The 17,753-nt window shown below is 42.7% G+C and overlaps 1 protein-coding gene and 1 long non-coding RNA gene across 5 annotated transcripts in view; one reads left to right on the forward strand and one right to left on the reverse strand.

Annotated features, from left to right (window-relative positions):
• Positions 1 to 7,512: 7,512 nt before the first annotated feature.
• The window catches only part of WNT5B (Wnt family member 5B), a 135,983-nt gene continuing 125,742 nt past the window's right edge, over positions 7,513 to 17,753 (reverse strand). For all 4 annotated transcript variants that reach the window (XM_061638629.1, XM_061638628.1, XM_061638630.1 and 1 more), the window contains exon 5: positions 7,513 to 9,069. In XM_061638629.1, the coding sequence (XP_061494613.1) occupies positions 8,611 to 9,069 (459 nt within the window). In that variant the 3' untranslated portion in view covers positions 7,513 to 8,610. The remainder of the gene's footprint in view (positions 9,070 to 17,753) is intronic.
• LOC133390297 (uncharacterized) lies at positions 8,975 to 11,319 on the forward strand. Its single transcript, XR_009764366.1, has 3 exons — positions 8,975 to 9,136; positions 9,280 to 9,334; positions 11,024 to 11,319. It is a non-coding gene; the product is annotated as an uncharacterized LOC133390297 (long non-coding RNA).

The following is a 17,753-nucleotide window of genomic DNA, read 5'->3' on the forward strand; positions in this document are numbered from 1 at the left end:
TAGAGTTGGAAGAGGCTTATAAGGCCATCAAGTCCAACCCCCTGCTCAATGCAGGAATCCAAATCAGCAGATCAGAACTTTTGGAGGTAGCTGATACATCCAACCTCCAGCGCTCTCTCAGCTACTTCGTCAGAAACTGAAAACTTTCTTTATCACTTTGTCACAAATATATGCAACATTTCTGGGCTTTAAAAAAATGTATTGAATTTTCATTGTAAAGTATGGGTTAAAGTAATATATGCAATGCAAGAACATGGAGAAGGGTCACAGCTCAGTGGTAGAACATCTCCTTTGCATGCAAAAGGTCCCAGGTTCAATCCAGGTAGGGCTGGAAAAGACCCAAGGCTGAAACACTGGAAAGCCCCTGCCAGTCAGTGTAGACAATACTGAGCTAGTATGGCCAGTGGTTTGACTCAGTATAGGGCAGGTTCCTATAGATCACATCAAAGGTCTATTTAGTCTAGCATCCTGTTCTGACAGTGACCGAGCAGATGCCTTTTGGGTAGCCTACAAGCAAGACATGTGGTAATAACACTCTCCTGTAATCCCTAGCAGCTGGTATTCAGAGGCAAACTGCCTCTGATACTGGAGAGTATATAGCATCATGACTAACAGCTAGCTATTGATAGCCTTATCCTCCATGACTTCTCTTTTAGATGCTGCCTAAGTTGAGTCATCACTGCATCTTGCAGTAGTGAATTCAATAGTTCATCTGTGCACTATATTATTTATTTATTTATTTATTACATTTCTACCCTGCCTTTTTTTCCCCATGATTGAAACCCAGGGCGGCTTACAAATGGTTCCCAGGCGGTTTCCCATCTAGGCACTGACCACACCTGACCCTGCTTAGCTTCAACAGGGTGCTGGCCTTATGTACCTTCAGACCACAGCCTGAGATCAGGCTATGTGCTATATGAAGAAGTAGTTCCTTTTTTTCTGTCCTATATCTCCCAACATACACTTTCGTTGATGACACAATGTGTGGAAATCATATAATGACAAAATGAATCTTTAATCACACATTTTAACAGCATTGTCTTAAATGTATAGGATATGCTTTTATCAAGTCTGAACTTAGTTACTCATAGTGCTAGTATTGTGTACAACAATATACAACAATAAAGCTGGAGCTTGTACATCAGCAGTTTGGCAAACCAGGCTTCCACATGCTCAAGATCTTTCAGGACAAGCAGATAAAGGAGGCCAGAACAAAAACAGAATCCGAATAAAAATACAGTTGAGTTTATTGTGTTGTTCAAGCAAACCTAGTGGTCAGTGGGACAGCAATATCTTTCAGGAGTGCCAAATGCCAGTGCAGCAGCGTGTCATGCAAAAATGTTCAACATAATCTGGAACATTCCAAGGATTTGGAAGAGTAAACTTCACAGATGGTGCCATCCAGAGCAGCCATTTGAGACACCAAAATGTCTTGAGCCAGCCCTGAATACAGTTCAGTCACTCCTATAAATCATTATTACAGTCAGGGGGAAGAGAAAAATAAGGGGAGGATAAGAGTTGATGGTAAATGGAAGACAAATTACAGTTAAATAATTCTGTCCTTGAGGTCTCTTCTTGCTTGCTCTAAGCCAGTTGTCCCCAAATGTTTTCCCCACAAACCACCTGAAAACTGCTGAAGGCCTTGGCATACCACTTAGTGATTTTTCTGCCTGTTGTAGCAATTGTAATGCACTGTGTTAGGTGCTGAATTGTTTTTTTTAATTATATTTTTACAGATATGCTGTAGATCGCTTGAATGAAGCTCACAGATCACCAGTGGTCCATGGACCACAGTTTGGGAACCCCTGCCCTATGTCACTGAGTGCTCAGCTCACTGAAGCCCTACTTAGGCATTCAGTGCAGTTGCCTGTGAGCAATCATACAAGGTAGAGCAGTGCGGGAATGGGCATGCTGCATGCCCCGCCCCCTCTGGTGGATTATCTTTATTCTGGTTAGAGCCCTCCATGAGTTTAATGATGAAGGTCTGCAGAAGGGAGTCACTCATGGAGACTCCCTGAGCAATCTAGAACCAAGCACAATTATGGTTCTAAATCTCATGGGGAGCCTACACAATCAGTAGTATAGTGGGTAAAATCAGAAGGGCAGGGTCCCCCCATAATGGTCACAGTCATGCCCACTTCTAAGATTATACAACCTTCTAAGATTATAGAATAATCTGGCCAAGCTTTGACTGTCCTTTTTCACTCAGAGATACTGTTATAATAATAATAATAATAATAATAATTACTGTTGTTGTTATTTGCTCACCCTTCACCAGTAGGTCCCAGGGCGGGTTACAAAATCTAAAATACAATGTTAAAAAGAATTAAAACACATTTCAATCACAAGAATAGGTTGGGTTCTGAAAACATACATCTCAGGAGCTTAAGGCCAGAGCAAAGAAGTGTGTCCTTAGCATTCTCCAAAAACTGTATAGCGAAGGTGCCAGACCACACCTCTGTAGGTAGGGAATGCCACAACTTAGGGGATGTCACAGAGAACACTCTCTCTCGGCCTACCATCCCCTGAACTTCTGAGGGTGGCAGAATTACCAGGAAAGCTCCCTCTGCTGATCTTAACACCCGAAAGGGTCTGTACGGAGGGGGTCGGTCTCTGAAATTTTGGGGGCCTAAGTTGTTTAGGCCTCTAAACACTAATGTGAGCACCTTGAATTAGGTCAGAAACAAACTGGCAACCAATGGAACTGTTCCAGAACAGGGGTTATATGAGTTCTAAAAGGAACTCCAGTCAGTAATCTGGCCACTGCATTTTGGACCAGTTGATGTTCCCGACTGAATTACTGAATTCAGTGTCTACATGTTTATCTCATAGGACGCTGGAGACATAGGGACCCTGCGGGGACCTGGCTCCCAAAAACATAAGGAGTCTAAGACCCCCTGAAATCCTGGACAATTACATCACTGTCCACAAGTAAAAGAGACTCCTCACTGCAGACCTTCACCCTCAAACCCAGGGAGGGTTCTACATGGAATAAATACGACTTTCCAGATGGCTTGGGTTTGACAGTCTGCACCCAGCTTTCCCTCACATGAATTCTTACACACGCAGTTCAGTAAATGCCCCAATAGGGTCTGAGATTTATGGGTCTTACTCCCAAGTAAGTCTGCATAGAATATGTAGTTTAGAAATTTGGTACTCCCAGTGTATTATATGGAATGCTATGTACAAATATGCAAACAAGCTCAGCCTATAGTTGCATAGGAGACGAGAGGAAGATTTGAGTACAAAAACTCAAAACTGATTCACAGTCATGTGCAATTGTGCTTAACTGGCTGTACTCCAAAGCACAATTTAAAATCCACAGCTATCTCTTGTATCCATTTTGGAAATTGCCTGTTCCTCTTAGCTATGTGGCCTCTTATTTAATGTACCTTTCTCCCGTCATTGCAACACAGTTGCAAATAGACTAATGCCCAATGAAGAAAGGTAGAACTAGAAATGAGATTACAAAGATCAAAGTAAAAAAGACAGAGGTACTGGGGACCAATTACTTCATATAAAGACAAAAAGAGAAGTACGAGCTCACACACCCTTTGATATTCATGCCATCATCTGTTTACTTCCAGTGACTTCATCTGGACCATCCCCATCTTCCCCCCCTCTCTTTGAAACCATTCTCCCAAACCTTTTCATCTGCAAAGTCTTTTCTGTCAGTGATTCAGCTATCTTGCACTACCTGTTGAAACTTCCAGTGATTCACCCACCCCCATCCTTGGTACTAGTTTATCAAAGCCTGATCCCTCACTTTTTACCTTTGTCCCATCCATGTGTACTTTGAGTGCAGGCCCTGTGGATACAGATTATGTCGACACTATGTTCTTTACAGTGCCTCGTGGTCTCTTGGTATTACATCAATTAAGATAAAATGTTAAGTGTAAGTACAGTGTCTAGACTTTCAGGCTGGATATGGAAAATCTCAGTTTGGATATCTTGTCTTCAGGAGACTCCTTGCTTTTTTATTAGTGGTTGCAATGGGAATATATAGTGTGTAGTTAAACTATGGAATTCATTGCCACAGGAGGTAGTGATGCCCCCCAACTTGGATGGCTTTAAAAGAGGATTAGGCAAATACATGGAGGATAAGGCTATCAGAGGCAGTATGCTTCTGAATAACATTTGCTGGGAACCGCAAGAGGGGAGAGTGCTCTTGCGCTTAGATCCTGCTTGAGGGTTTCCCATGGGCAACTGGTTGGCCACTGTGAGAACAGGATGCTGGACTAGATGGGATCTAACAGGCTGTTCTTATGAAGATGCCATCCCCTCCCAAGGATAATTATCCTGCAAATCATTCTCCTCTTCTGCCCCCCATCATTTCCAAGGATTTTTTTTATTCCTCAGAATGCAGCCAGCAGCATGTCTAATACCTCATTTAAAAAAATCAAATTGTAATTAAATATCTAGAGGCTAGACCTCAGAACAAAAATCATACAGTGGCTTAATGATGACAGGCCATGGGCCCAGGTTCAGACATAAAGTGAAACCAAACATGGCTTAACTTCAGGTAGAGCAGTAGCTTGCAGGAGTGAAAGAAGAGCAAAGCAACTGCAATTTTCACTGAGTACCTGTAACTTACTTGCACTTTCATGCTTAGCCATGATTTGGCTTAGTGTTACATGTGAACCTGGCCAATGTGTAATCATTGCAGAAGAAAGGTTGAGATAGATTAAGGAAACAGCTTTACATGGGGCCAAAACATTAGTTTTCTTTTTGAGAAGAAAGTATACTGTATTCCAGGTATCTGTGGCTGACAGATTTCATGAGATCTGGAGATCATTCCAGTTCCTGGTGCATTTTTAAGGGAGCTGGATCAGGCCATTATCCTCTCAGTTTTTTCATGGGTGGAAAACAGCGTTCATCGCTTTGAATTATTATAACTTTGGCTTTGGATTTTATATAAAAAAAGAACATAAATCTGGATCACATGGTGTATTCCAAGAAATTGCTCTGTCAGATGCCAGCCAAAATGCATGGATTAATGATTTGTTTAAACCTCTAAAATAAATTTTAAAAAAGCTAAACAGTATTTTTAAAGCAATTTACTTTGCAAACAGAGTGCTCCTCGAATTGTATTTTACTGAGTTCTTGCTCATTTCCTTGTATTGGCTATTTTAAAAATTAAAAAGCAAGTGTAGCAAATAAGAAGAAAATTATCAGTAAACATTTCTATTTTTGGCTGGGCCTTCTGACTATTGCTTGACTACAATGATCGTTGTAAGTACTGAAAAAAATCTTCCCCATTGATAGCTCACTAGCAAGAAAGTTAAAAAAAATTGCTCGGGAACCCATATCCCATGGAGTGGCTATCAGAAGTAGGATGATTATATTTGTAAATTAGCAAAGAAAATAACTCCAGCTGAGCTAGGCTTAGGACCACTTCATGTATGACAAACTTTCCTACATGAAAAATAGAAACAAGATCTTCTAGTTTTCCATGGTGTCAGACAAAGATCTTACCATCACCTGCTGCCTGATCTGTTTTTAACTGTAGATTGCAGGGTTGGAACCTGGGACCTTCTGCATAAAAGCAGGTGCTCTATAATGGAACCATCTCTTCCCAAGGGAGCATAAGATGCTTCCTTAAAAACAATAGCATGAATCCACTTTGGGTTCTGTCACTTGTAACAGATGCAAATATCTATTTCACTGTAGACCCCATCTGCAGTGCACTATACATTTAAAGAAGTATTGTACCTCTTTATGCAGTCATCTTTCCCCAAAGAATCCTTGGTACTGTAGTTTGTTAAGGGTACTGAGAGTTGTTAGGACACTCCTATTTCCCACCTGGAGCTACAATTCTAAGAGAGATTTAACAGTGAATCCCTCTTCCCAGGGAACTTTGAGGGTGGCAGCAATGTCATCTTCCTGGGCCTGGCAGCAGTGCTGCAATCATCAGGACATGGAGTGAGGGGTAGTGGGAAAGTCGGGGGGAGGTCTGGGTTGGCAGCAACCCTGCAGGTGTGTGTGCACCTCTGGGGCTGCCACTGCCCCAGAGCTTCCCTCAATCTCGTTGCCTCGCCCTGCCCATCCACATCCTGACAAGCACAGCTCTGCTGATGCCGACAGGACACCACTCAATCTGCCCCCTCCCCTCACAAGCCACCACTGCAAGTGGCAGATGCGGGATGCCAGGTGTATGAACTTAAAGCTGCAGATGTGGGCTCTGAAGGTTAATGCTCTTCTATATGAAAAACAAACAAAACCCCTTGCAGACAGAAAACTAGATTTCAGGGAGACAGATTCTAGCCTAATCTTCACCCTGACCCATTGGTTTGCTAAATGCAGAGAATGTTTTTGTATAGGGGAGGGGGAATCCCCACTGTAATAAATCACCTGACACCAGTCTCTTTGCTCTGGTGGGAACATACAGCACCTCACCTCCCATATTAGGCTTTTTAAGGCCATTTCCCTATACGCTTCCAGGTTCTACCTTCACCAAAAAACTTCTGGCCAATTTTCATCTCGTTTTCTAGTCAATTTGTGGCTCTGAGAAAACATGGAGTTGTATTCCAGAGTTTTCCCTGAGATTCCTAATGTTGTGTTTTCAGAACCAATGACAATAATTCTGAGGAAATATTTGATTCTTCCTTTTGGCTTACAACTTGCACATGCAAGTACATCATTGCCAGTGACATACAACTCACAGAATTTAATATGAACTGTATTATTAATAGTATTTAAATTCCTTAACATCAACAGATTATATATATATAATCAACAACCTTATGCTTGAATGGTGCTGACTGAGACCCCCCCCCTCTGAATGGTTCTGCTTAGGCCATGAATTCCCACCCATCAATCATTCTGCAGTGGTAGCTAGCAGTTACCACTAGTGAAACTCTTCACTGGCCACCTCTGGAATAGATCGCTTTTTAAAAAAAAAAAAGTTTCATTCACATTCCCTGTGTGCAAAGGAATCCCTGAAAAAGCTCCTGATGTCTAAATCTCAGAAGGCAACTTTTAATACAGTATGTTCATTTTTTTCCTGCTAAGTATTTCATTGGCATACTCCCTCAGTGTGCTGTAGTAGAGTGTTGGACCTGGAAGACCAGGGTTCAAATCCCCGCTGGGCCATTAAGCTCACTGGGTGACCTTGGGCCAGTCAATGTCACTTAGCCTAACCTACCTCACAGGTTTGTTGTGAGGATGAAATGGAGATGGGGAGAACAGTGTTTGTACAGGGTTTGAGCTCCTTGGAGGAAAGGTAGGATATAAATATAATAATAAATAATGAAAAATTCACCTTGGCATGTTGAAAACCAGCTCTCACCACATGAGGAAGCATACAAATCAATTAGTCTTCAAGCAATGCTGACATGAATATCTTAAAAAGTCTCCTGTTGGTGATGTGGCCATGTCAAAACCTACATGAAAATTGGGTCTGAATGCAATAACGTTTTTAAAACTAGGAAGGCGTCCAACTTGGCAGAAAGTCCCTGTGCTGTGAAATACATTAGCAGCAACACAAAACAAATATGCTCACAAAATCAAGGGAAGAGGGCAAGAACAAGGGATATTTAATGTTAAAAAGAAACTGTACATCGAGGACAGCGGCAAAGAGGATGACAAAACCCTTGACACGCATGACCATCCGAGTCCATGTGGAGACTGAGGAGTCACGTTTGTGGAATCCTGTGTAAGTCTGTTTTTCTCTCAAGTCCAGAGACACTCACATCGAAGCAGTCTTTTTCCCAAAACAATGCAAATAGTCTCAAGAGACCTGTTGCCAGTTGTCATGTATCCTGAGGTTAGATCAATACACAACACAGTTCTATTTCCACAAGGAGGAAATCGACCAATCGGCAAAACTACTTTGACAGTTTTGTCTTTTCTGAGCTTCGTTAGATTCCCCTCCTGTGTTCCACAAAATGTAGAAGAACCAGATGCTGCGGTTTCTCTCAGGATATACAAGGATAAAGCAGCACTTCTAGGTCAAAGGTAATATTTTCCTTCCCCCACTGGCGGCGGGAAACCATCTACCATTGTGCAACAGTCTCTCTTCAATCCCCATGTCAACCACAGCAGGCACAGACCCTTCCTCGGAAGTCATACTTCCAACATTAAATACAAGTAATTCACCTTACAGGTTGGTATCCCACAGTGTGTTTTCACAAGAAGCAGAAAATGACACCAAGTCCTTTTGGAAATCAACCTGAGCATTGATGGCACTCCCTTGGCTGTGTCCAAAAAGCACAGAACACCCAATGTGAAATCCAGCTATAAAGCAGGAAAGGAAACGTACCTGGTCTCCTGTTTTTGTGGTAAAGGAGCTGTAGGCAGATCCTTTTCATTAAGGAACCTCAAGATTCCCTTTTATCCCAGAGGCATTGTGTCAAGGGTGGGAGGGAACCAGCACACAAGGACACAAATCGCTCTCTTCCCCCTACCCCTTTGCTCCTCAATTAAATAATTTGACAAAGGAGCAGCCCAACCAGCCAGCTGTTCTAATGGAAACATTTTAGATTTAAAAAGTCTCTTAAATAAATGTCTTTAATTATTATCATCATAATCACCATCTATTTATTTATACAAATATATAAAATAGATTTATAAAGATTTATATAATATAGATTTGTAGCTCTTGCAGGCCCTTCATTTACAGACATACTGATCGACAACCTCTGTGCACTTTTTACACTTGACGTAACAACACCAATGAAACTTGCAGTGGCAACGTTCCACCTGCACACTCTTGAACTGGTCGTAGCCCCGGCCACAGCACATCAGTTCACAGCCATCCATGCCCTCTGAGGTCTTATTACAGAGCCGGCCCTTGGTGCCCAGGGAGCCCGTGGTTTCGTTGCGCAGGCAGTAGTCGGGACTGGGATCGACATAGACCAAGTCCTCTGGAGTAGGTGAATTGAAGCGGTTGTTCACCAACTCCAGCTTGCCTTTGCGGTTGATCCTCATGGCAGCGGCACTGTCATACTTCTCTTTCAGGAGGTCGCCCACTTTGCGGAAGTCAGCCAGTTGCAGCCAACAGGTCTTGAGGCTGCAGGAACCTGAGACACCGTGGCACTTACAGGCGACGTCAGCCAACTTGTACACTGCCTATGGAAGGGAAAAGTCAAGGTGGCATCAGACAAAGGGTTTCATCCGCACCAAAATTTGGCATCATGTAAGCAGCTACCAATGCAACCTTATGCATGTTTACACAGAAGTAAGCCTCACTTGGCTTACTCTCACGTAAGTATGCACAGGAGTGCAACTCTTTCCAGAAATTAAAAATAATTATTTTTTGTATCCCACTCTTTCTCCAAGGAGCTTGGGACAACAAATAAGGTTCCCCCGTTTATCCTCACAACAACCCTGTAAGGTAGGTTGATCCACTGAACTTCATAACTATGTGGGGATTTGAATCTGCATCTTCCAGACTTGGGGCTGATCCACATCATACATGTAAAGCAAATTAAACCACTTTGAAAGTCATGGCTTCCCCCAAAGAATCCTGGGAACTATAGTTTACCTCTCACACAGCTACAACTCCCATCACCCTTAAAAACTACAGTTCCCAGGATTTTTGGGGGGAAGCCATGTGCTTTAAATGTATGGTGTGTCACTCTTAAGGCAAAGAACCAATCTCAAGCAACTCCCACTAGGAGTAAAACAGCAGGGAAGAAACAATTGGGGTGGAGTGTGGGTGAGTGAAAGGTTCAGCACCACTCCTGTATTATAAATTTACACTTTTCTAGGAAATTGACACAACCCAAATTGGGTCATACGAGAGGACTGTTTCTGGCAACCTGAACATCACTGATGAAAGAATGTTTTTAGCTCTGTTTTACAATATTTATAACTTGTGTTTTATAATATTTTAACTGTGTTTTAGAATGTTTTTAATTGTAATTGTGCTTTGGAATGTTTTATGTTTTTCTTTTTATTAAAAGGTTTTGTTTATGTTTCCTGCCCTGGGCTCCTTTGGGAGAATGGTGGGATTTAAATTCAATAAATCATCATAATCATCTAGCTGGAGAGGTGTGTGTGGATAGAATGTACACTGGCAATCATCCAACGCATGGATGCAGCAACAGTTTGCATCTTGTTTGCCACCTGGTGGTCAATCACTTGCCTACTCCCATTTTCCCATTTTTACTTTTTTTCAGCCTTGAAAATGTGATGTATTTTGTAACAATGGCTACAGAATGTCATGTGAGCTGCTTCTAAGACAAGGTTCAGAACTGAGTGCAAGCATATTGACTAAAACTTCAAATGCTTGAAAATGAGTGTAACACGTTGGCTCTCCCAGAGTGAAGTCTACTGTTGAAAATATAGAATTCAGGGAAAATTATCTAAACAAAGACAGAATTTATTTGCCTGTTGTGTCTTCCGCATTAGAGTAAAAAATGTCTAAAAAACTTACGTGTGACTGAGACAAATATACATTTGGAAACATGTCACACAAATACATTAAGCAGAGAGCCAATTGGGCAAACCCAGTTTTGCTGTTATTTAATGTGTAGCACATATTCTGTACAGAGCCATCCTGAGAAGAAGGTTCAGTCAACTCCTATGAAAAAACAAACTGATCAACTGGAATATTTTCCTTATATTAAATACGTTTCCATACACAACAGTGGTAATATACACATATAAGGCTTAGGTACAGTGACTGCCTTGGTCACCTGTGGTGAGTACAAAGTGCTTCCAAGTAATCAAGCAAGGAAGCTTCCATTACTTAAAAGAGCCTTGGTCCTTTGCCTTCCAGTTATTGTGCCACAAATTATTAAATAACGTAACAGATGTAAGACCTGGCAGGTTAGTAACCTGAAGGTACATGATACAACAACCTTGCTGAAACTCGGGTGCTTCCAGATCGGTGTTTACTATGGGAGCAGTGCGGCTCATGCATGAAAGTTTTTCATAGTGTCCACACAATATTGTCAGAATCAAAATGCCAGTCTGTATTTCCCCCCATTTAATCCAACTTTACCCTTTCCCTGGATCTGATCAGTTAAAACAACACTGTTGCCAACACTGTTGCAACATATGAATGACTATCTTGCAGTATTAAGGCCCTGCCTGGAAGCACCCTAGAAAGGACTGGGTCTGGTCAGTGCCTAGACTGGAAAATCCTGGGAATCCTACATACACCACGTTGAGGTCCATCATGGAACTAATGTCAGGTATGTAAGGGGAAGGGCCGTAGCTCAGTGGAAGAGCATCTGCTTTGCACATAAAAAATCCCAGGTTCAGTCCCCAGCATCTCCAGGTAGGGTTGGGAGAGAATACCTTCCTGAAATCCTGGAGAGCCTCTGCCAGTCAGTGTCGACCACTGCTCTGCAACCTTGGGTCTCCAGATATTGTTGGACTGTAACTCCCATTATCCTTGGCCATTGGCTAAGCTGACTGAGGATAATGGGAGTTGTAGTCTGACATCTGAGGACCCAAGGTTGAAGAACACTAGTGTAGACAATGCTGAACAAGATGGACCAATGGTCTGACTCAGTATAAGGCAGCTTCCTATGTTCCCCTATTTATAAATGAACTGTGTAATACTTTTTGTTTGCACTAGTAACTTATGTACACCTATTTGGAAGGCTGATGTATGCTGTAGCACCTCCAAGGAACACGGTCTCTGAACCAAAAAGACTCCCTATAAAACATGTTGCAAAACCCAATTTGTCTGCCTAGTGTTAAGATGATGCTTAAATGAGAGATTCATAATAAGCTGTGGGATGCTTACTACTTAAGAGAACCTATTACACATATGGTAGGCATGCATCTTTTTAAAATCTGTGTTTCAACTCTGAGTCCTGATTGTTTTTCAAAACAAAACTGACCTCAATCCAAATGTGAGCGAATACCATGGAGTCTTTTTAAATCCCCCCACAGGAAAGAGAACTCACTCAGCTAGTGTCAGAGACATCCTGAAACAATCTCTGCCTGGCAAAGTTATGATCTGCTCCACTTAACTATGGTGAGATGGGTGGACTAAGTCCATCATTAACAGAAATGTGATGATGCAAACAGTCTTCAAACCAATTTCTAATTAAAGGTGAGTGATTGGGACCCAATCCAAGGTAGGAGTAGTGGGTTTGGAACCAATAATCTGCACACAAAAGAACATCCAAAAGGCTGCACAGCAACAGAGAGCTCTCTGGCTTTACAAGCCTGGAAATAGTTCTTTTTCTAAATAAATATAGATATGCCCTGGAGATGAGCCTCCTGGCTTTAGGAAAGCATTGGAACCTCTTTCTTTCCTTTCTAAATATTCTACTGCTGGATTTCCCCCTCCCCCTTTTGAGTTCAATCCAGCAGCTGTATCAGACAGGAAACCTAAGCGTATTCCCCTCTTTGTTTTTACATTCAGAGTGTCATTTGAGCAAGATACTACCATGGCTTTGACATGAGACCCATTTTCAGTGCCAGAGAGGATTACAATAGCGTTCATTTGCAGACCTAAATCGAGGTGCTGGTTCTCACTTTTAAAGCTTTTGACAACTAGATCCATCATATTGCAAGAACCATCCTCCTCCTGCATGTGATGATTCAGTTCCTGTACACTCAAGTCAACGTCTGAGATCCTGCTAACTCTACTGTATGAAGTTTGGCAGGTATGGGCACTAGAGACAGGGCCTTTTTGGTTGTAGCACCTTTGCTTTTGAATGTCATCTCCAAAGTAGTTCACGTGCCTCCATCACTGTTCTCTTTTTACTGCACTGTTAAAATGCATCTATTTTCAGAGGGCCTTGGGGCACTGTGAGAGTCTGCTGGTGATTATGAATTCTGTTTGTTGTTAGTACTGCTGTGGTGGTTTTAGTGTTGTCATTTCAACTTCCTTTTGTTGTTCTTATACATTGCTCTTGATTAAACATTGTTAGTAACTTTGGATTTTTTTAATAAAGAAAGGTGGGATATAACTAATTTGATAAAATCATTAATTGTCTTTAAGCATGTGCAGAATGCCTCTCCCTTGCACCAGTGTGGTGTAGTGGTTAAAATGATGGACAATGGCCAGGGAGACCTGGGCTTAAATCCCCGTTTAGCCATGAAGCTCACTGGGTGGCCTAGGGCCAGTCTTTGTGTCTCAGTCTAACCTACCTCACAGGAGTATGTGCCACCTTGAGCTCCTTGAAGAAAGGTGGGATATAAATGATGTAATGATGATGATGATGAGAAGAAGAGAAAGGAGGAGTAACTATAAACAGCCCTTACACATCTGAGACAAGGATTAGGGGCTTCTGCTGTAAAACCCAAGGATGACATTTCTATGGAGGCTTAAGCCTTGGTACCTTTAACTGGGGGGAAGCTTTAATTGATTTTAATTATTAGGAAGAGAAGAAACCTCCCTTGATCTTTTTCATATAAGCAAATTAAATTATAATCCCACCAACCCCCAGCCCACCCTAACCAACAAGAGTATCTTTCAGCAATAGATTGACAAATGTATAACGCTGCAGTGTAACTTTTTAAAAAATGAAGATATAGAATAATCACGTAAGTGAAGAAAGAGATGTAGGGGAAATAAGAGAGGAGGGGGAGTTAGTGGCTGAGGAGATCCACCATGCAGGATTATAGACTAATTTGGGCCTTGCTGCTTGAACAAATACAAAAGTCTTGCAATGTGAATACAAAAGTCTCTGGAGTTCCCCAACTATTAAAGTAATTTCCCTCCTTTTTATGTTACGGTCCCCCCCTTTTATGTTAAGGTTGCCACCATGGGCTCCTTCTGGGAGGAAGGGTGGGATATAAATCTAATAAATAAATAAATAAAGGTCCAGCATAACATTAACCTGTTATTCTGCTGAGCGGACATTGGAGACTCCCAGTATTTCAGAACGATCCTCTTAGGCAGCAAAGCAGCTCTACATATCTACATATCCCAAGTGTTTGGTGGCTTAGGAGCAGGTAACTCCAAATTTTAAAACAAAAACCACAGCTAAGAGGCAATTGTGAGATTTATTCTAGCTTCCACATCAGGCCCAAATCGGTGCAGTTTTACAGACTGCTGCAGGAACACACACAAAAGAGTAGCACAAGGTTCCCTTGCAGTGCTGCCAGAAATTATGTTATGTGCCCAAACTGAAATTGTGAAAATGAACTCAATGCCAATGTACTCTGAATACAACTTGGCCAGATAAGTCTCACTCTCAAGTCCAGAGTGAGTGATATTATGGTTTTCAAAGTTGCTTTCCATGAAGCCTGTGAGACAGAAACCCTGATTCTGTATTCTACTTCCATTATCTAGCAGCCAAACCAGATGTAATGATGGCAGACCATCTCTTTAAGTGACAGTCATATATAAAACAAGGCCCGGGGGGGCATTTTTAAGAGTAAGGAGATTCTGATTGCTGTCTTAGCTAATTGGACCTAATGATAATTTTAAACAATTCAATGAGCTGCAGACTGAATTCATTTTCCCTCCAAGGGAATGTGTGGCAATGTCTGCAATTGAAACACTGCTTAAGAGCTAAATTTGGCATGGAAGCTGTTCTCCACAGACACACCATGGTTATTTATAATTATATCAGGATTACCCTGATATCCTAAATTTATTACTCAGATACTAATCTAACTGAAATCAATAGGGCTTACTTCGAAGTGATGCTGGTACAACTTTGTAGGGGTACATAAAAGGGGATGTCCGTGCATTAAAAGCCAAATGGCTTCCTCCTTTATCTTCCTTGCTGAAATGGGGCTAGCCACAAACTGGAGCATTTGGGGAAAGACTTTTGACTGAGCTACGTGAATGATGTGAAGAGTAAGAGATTCCAAAGGACTTGAAAAACAGACCTACTGGACTCAATCTGCAAGCGTGTGGTTGTGGAATTTGTTTAAAATCTGTCCTTCTTCCCTCTCCACCTCAAATTCCTTTCTGATTCTTCCCTTGTAAAGAAGTGGGATATAAAGGGAATTAATGGGAGAATTCCTGTGTGGTTAATTAGCCAAACCTTGCTTGGCACTGGATGGAGTGGCTGTTGACTGAGGCCTGCTACATGTTGAATGGGTAAACAATGTGGCAGGACTGCCAGAGGGGGACAGATAAGGAACAGGGTGGTGGGAAGCAAGGGGAAAATGGAGACCAAGTGGAGAAAGAGACAGATGGAAGGAAAGGTCATGCTGAGATAACCGTCAAAGACAAACAAACGGGGCAATAAAGCTAAAAGTTCGGGGCCCTGAAAAATTCAAGAGCGCAGTGGAGCAATGATGGGGTCAGGACCGTGTCTAAAACTGAAGCAAACACAGTTCCGTTCCCACCCCCTTATGGGTCTTCCTGAGAAGTGGAGTGAGACAGATTCCCTCTCCATCGCTTGAACTGCAGAGACACCAAGGATGGGGGAGGGAGAGTGTACAAATGCTCCTTCGGAATCAAGGATGCCAGTTGCAGCAAATCCTGGTCTCCAATCCAGAAAGGGGGGGGGGGTTCACTTGTGCACAGGCAAGAAAACAGAAAACAGATTGCCCTCTAGTGTCTTTTAAAAAATAATACCACCACCACAAACAGATAAAAATGGCACAAGTAGCTGCTCACTCTCATAGTTTGTTTGTGCATGCGTGTGTGTGTGTGTGTGTGTGTGTGTGTGTGTGTGTGTGTGTGTGTGTGTGTGTGTGTGTAGGGAGCATAGTTCAGTGACATGTCTTGAATACACAGCACATGTCTTGGACATAGAATGCCCTGGTTTTAAGCTATCTCCAGTTGAAGAGATCCCATGGAACAGACTTGGGAAATTTCCCTGTCTCATAATATTAGAAATCAGGGCCATCCAATGAAGCTGAATGTTGGAAGATACAAAAAAGAAAGAATTTCTTCACACAACATGTAGTTAAATTATAGAATTCGCTCCCACCAACTTGGATGACTTTCACAGAGAATACGACAAATGCATAAGGCTACGAATGGCCACTGGCTATGAATGGCCACTGGCTACGAATGGCCACGAATGGCCACTGGCTACGAATGGCCACTAGCCATGATGGCCATGTTCTACCTTCCCTATTCTGAACACCAGTTACTAGAAATCGCAAGTAGGGAGAGCACTGTATCACTCAGGTCCTGCTTGTGGGCTTCCCATGGGCATCTGGTTGGCCACTATGAGAACAGGATGCTGGACTAGATGGGCTACTGGCCTGATTCAGCAGGGCTCTTCTTATGTTCTCATGTTCTTAATATCCCAGTCTGAAAGCAGAAATACATACAGCAGGCAAGCCTGTACTCGCTGCGGTTAACAGCAATGTAACAAGATAGGAGTCATGGGGGGGCACCCCAACCATTCAACTAGTTTTGCCCTGAGATCCTAGGGAGTGGCTGCCAATCAAAATAGGCGGCAGTGGGCTAGATGAACCAACAGCCTGGTAGGTTCATATCTTCATGTGTCATTTATGCAATCACATTCCACATATCCCTCACTATTGCAATTAATGCACTAGCTGTGGTGGGGGTGGAAGGAGGCTATCACCTTGAAAACCTTGCATTGAGAAATTAGACAGACAGACAGACAGAGTCTTACAAATATAAAAACTACATACTCTCAGCAAAATAAGTAAGCACTCAAAGATCATTGTTTCCTTGCATCAGAAAATGCCGCCCTGGCTCCTGCTGGGAGGAAGGGTGGGATATAAATCAAATAATAAATAAATAATAATAAATAAGATGAAGTCAGGTATATGTGCTCTGAAGATACACATACACACTTTCCCTCTGTTCTCACTCCCTCTATTAATTTGTGTGCTTTATTTCCCACTTATAACAGTTCGTGACTTGTGTTCAGGTCCCCTGATCCAGCTGTGGTTAGTCACATTTTAACAGAATGTCACAGCAGAAATTCACCAGAAATTCCCCTTACTCTAGGGGATGGACTGTAGCCCAGTGGTAGAGCATCTCCTTTGCATGCAGAAGGTCCAAGGTCCCATCCCCAGGACCTCAGGATAGAGCTGGGAGAGACCCCGGCCAGAAACCCAAGAGAGCTACTGTCAGTCAGTGTAGACAATGCTGGGCTAGATCAAACAATGATCTGACTCGGTATAAGGCAGCTTCCTATGTTCCTAACTGGTGGCACCTTACCATCTCCGTGCCGGGAGTAAAGCTTCCTCTGTTGAACTTTCACTGCCTGCTACAAAGGGAAGTCTGTCACTTAGAATCCTAAGTGTCCAACAATGCATGGTTTTTATTCTCCCCCCCTTTTTTGTATGTTGTTCTAGGTCAGGAGTGAAGAACCTCTGGCATGAGGGCCAATCATGGCCCACAAGAGGGTCCAGTTTGGCCCTTGAGGTCATTTTCCCCGAAACCATGCCCATCCGCCCATCAGCTGTCATCATTGGTGATGTCAGCTGATGGGCAGGAGGACAAGGTTTTAATTCTGAATTGGCTGAGTGCCCTGTTCCCAGCAGGATTTAATCCCCACTCATTCGCTGATGAGTGGGGGTTAAAGCGGTTTGCAAAAGCGCTGTTTGAAGCAGCTCCCCACTTCTTTAAGCGAGCAAGTGGGTGGGTGGCAGCAGGGATTGGGGGAGAGGAAGGAGCCTGTATTTACAGGCTCCTTTCTCCTCTCCTCCACCACCATCCTGCTGTTGCCTGCTCGCTTGCTTAAAGAGGAAGCCCAGCGCTGCTTCAAAGAGCACTTTTGCAAAGGACTTTAAGATAGCCCCTACACTCCCATTTGGGCAGACAGAAGTGGGGGGTGGGGGAGAGAAAGGAGCCTGCATCCTCTCTCCCACCTCCCGCCCACTCACTTAAAGGAGAAGCACAGAGCTGCTTCAAAAAGTGCTTTTGCAAAGGGCCTTGAGATAGCCCCCAT

Source organism: Rhineura floridana, chromosome 8 (genome assembly GCF_030035675.1).
Source record: "Rhineura floridana isolate rRhiFlo1 chromosome 8, rRhiFlo1.hap2, whole genome shotgun sequence".
NCBI classification, from domain to species: Eukaryota; Metazoa; Chordata; class Lepidosauria; order Squamata; family Rhineuridae; genus Rhineura; species Rhineura floridana.